At 33.9% G+C, this 6428-nt stretch overlaps 1 protein-coding gene across 1 annotated transcript in view; it reads right to left on the bottom strand.

Annotated features, from left to right (window-relative positions):
- Nucleotides 1-6428, bottom strand: part of LOC117179969 (prolyl 4-hydroxylase subunit alpha-1-like) — a 31973-nt gene that overhangs the window by 15607 nt on the left and 9938 nt on the right. Inside the window, exons 4-5 of the mRNA XM_033372232.1 lie at nt 5776-6000; nt 3478-3543 (exon numbers count right to left, since the gene is read on the bottom strand). Of these exons, the coding sequence (XP_033228123.1) occupies nt 3478-3543; nt 5776-6000 (291 nt within the window). The remainder of the gene's footprint in view (nt 1-3477; nt 3544-5775; nt 6001-6428) is intronic.

Genomic DNA, 6428 nt, shown 5'->3' with positions numbered 1-6428 from the left:
CTTACATACGAACTCACAGTGGTAATCATGCACTTTCTGTTTTGCGGCTCCCAAATGGTAGGTATGGTGGGGGTAAATTTCATCCACGATCTGGCAGCTCTGCAGGTACCAGACTGGGACGGTAGATAGAGGCAGGGAAGTATAGAAGGCGGGAGAGTTTGAATTTGATTCATGGCTAGCGGAGCGATTATGTCCGCGGATGAAACTGATTTAGAGCAGGAAGTGTTCAGGACGCCGAAAGACGAGATCAAGGAAAGGAAGGCAAGGGGAAGTATAAGAAAACTATAGAAAAAAAGAATTGAAGAGCAAAAAGCGTAGGTTCAATTTAGTCTTTTATCAAAAGGAAAAGGAGGGAGAAGGAAAGCAGTGAAGAAAAGGAAGATATCGGTGCGAGCGTAAAATATCAAAAAATGTTCACATCGCCGCCGGAAGAGCAGAGTTTGGTAGGGAAGAGTGATAATAGTGAGGGGGCTGACGGTGGCGGAGATGAAAGTGAATTTCCGATGAAAGAGGAAAGACTAAAGGAAATTCGCGAAGTGATGATAGAGGTAATGGGGATTTATGAAGCAAAGCAGGAGAAAAGGGAAGAGGAATTAAATAAGGAAATTAGGCGGGAAATAGCGGAACTGAAGAAAGAAATAAAAAATGGGAAGAAATCAGGGAAAAGTTATAAATTGAATGCAGTCTTTCGAACAAAAACTAGAGAAGCAGGAAGAGGATAACAATAAAAAGGTAGAGGAGATGCAGGGTAGGATGAAGAAACTTGAAAGCTCGAACCGGGATTGTGGTGGGGGCGGAAGTGGGAATAAGGAGATGGAAAGGCTGAGAAAAATAGAATAAATAATAGAAAGGAAAGAGAGGGAAGAAAGAAAATTAAACATAGTGATAAAGGATATAAGATTAGAGGGTAAGGAGCTGAAGAAAAGGGTGGACGAAGTACTAAAAAGGATTGATGCTAAGGTAGGGATAGATGAAATCCGAAATCTAGGAAGGGAAGAGCGAAGAGGGGAGATAATGGTACTAATGAAGCTAAAGAAATGGGAACATAAGAGGGAGGTGATGACAAAAAGAGGTTAATATATGGAAGCCCAGAAAGAATAGAGGATGATTTGACATGGGCAGAAAGGAAGATACAGTATTAATTAAGGAAAATAGCGAACAGATAGTAAGAAATGAGGCGCAGAGGAACTAGGAGAAGAAGGAACGGGAAATAGGATAATAAGAAATGAACAAAAAAGCAATATTAATATGAATAAAAGCGGAGCAAATGCAAAAAGTGTAGGAAAAGGGGTTGGGTCAAGGGAATGAAAAGAATAGTTTAGAGAGAAGGTCAGAAATGTCAAAATGGGAGAGGGAGATGTGGACGAGGAGATGGAAAAAATGATAGGAGAAATAAAAAAAGGATTAGAGTGCACAAACAAAAATGAAGTTGGTAAGGGAGGGAACAGAATTGGACGAGATAAGGACTGCAAAGAGAAAAAAGGAGGTCAGAAAGGAATTAAGAAAGTGAAAAAAAAAGAAAAAAGTAATGGGGAAGAATATAGGAAAAAAGAAAGAGTATACTGAGTTATGTTATTAAAAGAAATAGGAAGAGAATAACAGGTTTGAGAAAGAGGCGGAGAAAGCTAGGACGGAAGAAGAGATATGGAAGGTAGTTAATAGAGAAAGAAGAAGAGTAAACCAATATTTTGAAATGTTAGGATGGAAGAAATATTTTTTGGATTTGCTGAGAGGAGTAGAGAGAAAAGTTATAAATGGAGAAAAATATGGTAGAGAAAGAGATGAGGAAGAGGACATCTCAAGGGAAGAGATAGTTAAGGTTTTAGGAATAATGAACTGGAGGAATGGGCATAGATAATGTGTAATAAAGTATGGAGAGGAGAAAGGGGGGCCGGAGTTATGGAAAGAAGGAGTAGTTATACCAGTAGCAAAGAAAGGCAAAGGAGGTTAAAGATTATAGGGGGTGACGCTGATGCCAACACTGTATAAAGTATATGTAACTATTTTGTCGGAGAGATTGAAGATAGAAGTTGGAAAAAAAATCAAGTCACCGAATCAGACAGGGTTTAGAAAAGTAATGGGGGTAATGGACAACATACATGTTTTGAACTATCTAGTAAATAAGAGAATAAAAAGGGCAAAAGGGGCAATGATAGCAATGTTCGTGCTTTTAAGGGTGGCGTTCAACTCATTAGACCGAATACTGGCATACGGAGACGATAGAGTGTTGATGGCAGAGGATAAAAGGCATGGCGGGATTAATTACTGGATTGGAGAAATACTTAGATGGGAAAAATTTGTAAATGCAGAAAAGACAAAGATAATGAGGTTTTGAAAAGAAGGGGGATGGAAGAAAGAATGGTCAGGGAGACAGAAGGGAATAAAGTTAGAAGATGTAGAAGAGTATACATATTTGGGATATAGCTTGCAAACAAATAGAGATCATTGAGCTCATATGAGAGAAAGGATAAAAAAAGCATCAATGGTGATTAAACAGATTTTTGGAACAGGAAAAAGAATGTTAAAAAAATTGGAGAAGGAGAATGTGGTTATTTGATATGCTGGTATGGCCGGTATTAAGTAATGGAGCAGAGATATGGGGATGGAACGAAAGGAAAGATATTGAGAGTTTAAAAGAAACGAATATAAGGTGGAGACTCAGGGTAGACTGGAGGATGCCAGAATATATGGTAAGAGAAGAAGCACAAAGGGATAAGTTAACTATTAGAGCGCAAAAGAGGGCATAGAAATTTGAGACGAAGCTGAGGGAGAGAAAGGGAGGGGGTTAGTTGAGAAAATGTTTAATTTAGGTAGAAGAGAGGAGAGGGAGGGCGATCGAAATAAAGAGATGGGAAGAAGAAAGGAGATAGTCCTTTAATGAGAGGGAAATAGAAGACGGGACTGGAGTAAACTATAAACAATAGGAAAAAGGGAGAGGGAAAGACAATTAATAGAAAGATGGGGGATGATTGAGGAATTAAAATACAATAAATGGTATAAGATGATAAAAAAGGAAGGAGTGCCAAGGTATTTAGAAAAGGGACAGGGAGATAGAAGGTGGACCAGAATAGCAAGATTCAGGTTGGAAAACGAGGTGAGGGAGGGGATGTACTGAGAAAAAGAAGAGAACAGAAAGTGTAGAATATGTGAATGAGAGGAGGAAACATGGGAGCATGTGTGGGAAGGATGTAGGAGAGGAATGGAAGATAAAGGAAGCTGGAAAGAGAATGTGGTTAAGATTCTTGTGATTAGGAGAAGAATGGATGAAGGAGTTGGAGGGTTCTAGAGGAGAGAATGAGAGAGAATGGAAGAATGCAGTTTTAAATTGCGCTATCGTAGGAAATAGATATAAGGAACTAGATATAAGATTTATGTAAATAGTTGTAAATAATTGTATATATAGAAAGGATAAGATTGAAAAAAGATATAGATATAAGCCGAAAGATTGTAAGGAATGGAAGTCATATAAACACTTACGTAGAATAGAACAGTGGCAATACGATTTCCTGTGCCTACTATTTCGAAAAATTCGGTATCCGTATCCTGAAATGTTACGAAGTTATTATATACTGTACAAATAAGGTATTAGATCGACCTAAATTAGGCTAGGTGAAACTGCATGAAAGGCCGGTCCCTTTCGAGTTTGTTTGAAGTCGCAAGTTTGACGTATTTTTTCTAACTGAACTCAAATATGTTGGATAAAAGTGTCGCTTTCTTACCGTTTACGAGATGTCGCGATTTTTACTGAAATAAATATAGATTTTCCTAGATTTTTCTAAAATTTACTTCATGTGTTTTTTATCATTGAGGCAAATGAAACTGGAACCTCCGCCTAATCTCGGTTTTAACGATTAAAATGTTGAAACAATAAGGGCTCGTTATTACATTAATTTAACAATAATATACGTAGATTTTATGAAATATTGATAAAATCAAAAAGTTAAAATCTCTTTAATAATTACAAGAGCGATTTCTCTTATTTTAAATGTTGAAGAAATATGAGGCAAATTAAAAGTTTAGTTTTAAAAGCCGATTATGGAGGTGAAGTATTCAATGTCTATTTAGTTTAAATTTTCCGACATTACAACCCAAGTTATGTCTCTACGATGAAGGTAAATTAATTAAAAAATTGTTTTTTTTATATGCAAAGAAAAATACAGATCTCAAAGATGAAAAAATTGAATTTAATTTACTCGTTGTTACGAAAATAACAACAAATAAAAAATTGCTTATAATTTTGTGACAACAATAAGCATGTGGTTTGTTAAGTGAATTTAAAATATTTGTTTAATTATTTTAAAAATCGTTAAATGCTTATAAATAAATTTTTTCAAAAACTGAATTATGCTAAAAGTTTATTCAGAATACTTTCTAATTTCTTATTTCTCTCCACAACTCATTAAATATTTTTTTACAGAAATAGAATTCGAAATATTAATCATATGCGAGGTGATGACTTAACCGGAATTAATCTCCATTAATCTCCATTTTTTCTTGAGAATTAATCTTTTCTTGTTCAACATTCAGCAATTTGGGTAAATATTAGTCTTTATTAATTGATTATTTAAATTCACTATTTCGTTGAGAATCCACATGTTTTGTTAGAAATCGATTTTTTTGTTTGAAAATGATCTTTCTTTTTGCAAGTTAATCTTTATGCTTAAAAATTCTTTGTTTTTGGTCCAAATTTTTATTCGATTGAAAATTATTTTCCTTTTTAAACTGAAAATGTAACTATTATTTGATGCAAATATTCAATGATTTTAGATAAAAATTGATTTCTTTGTCTGAATGTTTATTTTTTGACTAAAAATTTAATTTTTTAATTTTTCCTAGAAATTGACCTTTTACAATTGAATTAAAATTCATGTTTTGTAGTAAAAATTAATTGTCTTGGTTGAAAACTCAGCTCAATGTCAAAAATTCAATTATTCTTGTTACAGGTTTAACATTTTAGTTAGAAATTCATCTTTGTCTATTTAAGAGTCAATTATTCCAGTTAAAAATTTATAATTTTAGATGGAAATTCATCACTTTGTTTAAAAATGTAACCAGATTTTTAAAGTTATTCTTTGTGTGTGAAAAGTTATTTTTGTTTGTTTAGAAAGTAATATTTGAACTAAAAATATAACTTCTTTCGATTGATTATTCCATAATTTTAGTTGTAAATTTATCTGTTTGTTTGAACCTTCATTTTTTAAACTTAAAATTCAATAATTTATAATTTAGTTGACAATTGATCTCTTTTAGTGAAAATGAATTTCTTGTTGTCCAAGCTGAACTATTTCAGTTGAAGATGCATAGCTTTAATTGAACCAATGGTCTTTTTGGTTTAAAATTTAACTATTTCAGTTGAAGATTCATTAGTCTAGTTGAAAATTCTTCAGTTAGGTTGAAAATTGAACTATTTTCTTAAAAATCCGTTTTTTCTTAATTGAACATTAATTTTTTGAATTAAAAGTTTGAGCTATTCTAGATTTTGTTCAAAATTAATATTTTTTAATTAAAAATTCAAATCTTTGTATCAAAATACATTTAATTTACAATTTCTAGCTCTGTTGTGTTAAATAATGCTTAGAATGAACGTCGTGAATTAAAGTAAATTTTGCGTTTAGCGGCTAATATGAATATGTTACTTTTAGTTGACCGGGAACATTAAAAAACAGGACCGGAGAAAACGGAAAAAGACCGAGAATTTAAAATCGTCCGCCTTTAAAACTTTAAAACCGATACCTTTTATGCAGTTTTACCTGAGGTTTTCCACATTTGACTCACTGGAACGAAGTCAAAATGTTCTACATAAAAGCCTCCGACGTCATAGTGAGTTACTTGCAGATCCTCGGCTGTGTCGGCCACCAAGCCTGTCATATCCTTCAATCGACGTCTCAGAACCTTCTTAAATTTATTTCCGAGATTGTAAATCCAAGCACTTTCGGCAATCCTTTCCGTACCAGTTTGTACGGCACCAGTAGTAAAATTTCGCACTTCTGCCACTTGTAACTGCAGAAAGAAGAATGTATTTATTCTCATAATGTCCTTTAAAAACCAAAATGTTTGTAGCTGCTATGATGCTAAATAAAATTTTGATAATTTTTGATCACTAGAAATTGACGCGTTGCATATACAGTCAAAAGTGTATTCAATGCCAATTTTTAGACTGACTGTAACATAAAATCCAGACTACTAGCCAGGGGCTGCAGTAGGCATCAGAGACCTACTGTTGCTCGAATTGAGCTCGCCATCGTGCTTATTTCAGCGTTCCTACCGCTTCGAGGGAACCTGTCGGAACGTCCCACAGTGGGGTGAAATCGGAAAACGAGGTTCACAATGACATTTAGAACGCAATTATGCACCGATTTTAGAATTTTTTTTTTGAAAAATTCAGAACTAAATTTTTCAGAAAATGGTGAAAGTAGATTTTTTATTTT

This window comes from Belonocnema kinseyi, chromosome 1 (assembly GCF_010883055.1).
Source record: "Belonocnema kinseyi isolate 2016_QV_RU_SX_M_011 chromosome 1, B_treatae_v1, whole genome shotgun sequence".
In the NCBI taxonomy this organism is placed as follows: domain Eukaryota; kingdom Metazoa; phylum Arthropoda; class Insecta; order Hymenoptera; family Cynipidae; genus Belonocnema; species Belonocnema kinseyi.
Note: the sequence above shows the minus strand (reverse complement) of the source record. Positions and strands in the feature narration are given on the sequence as shown.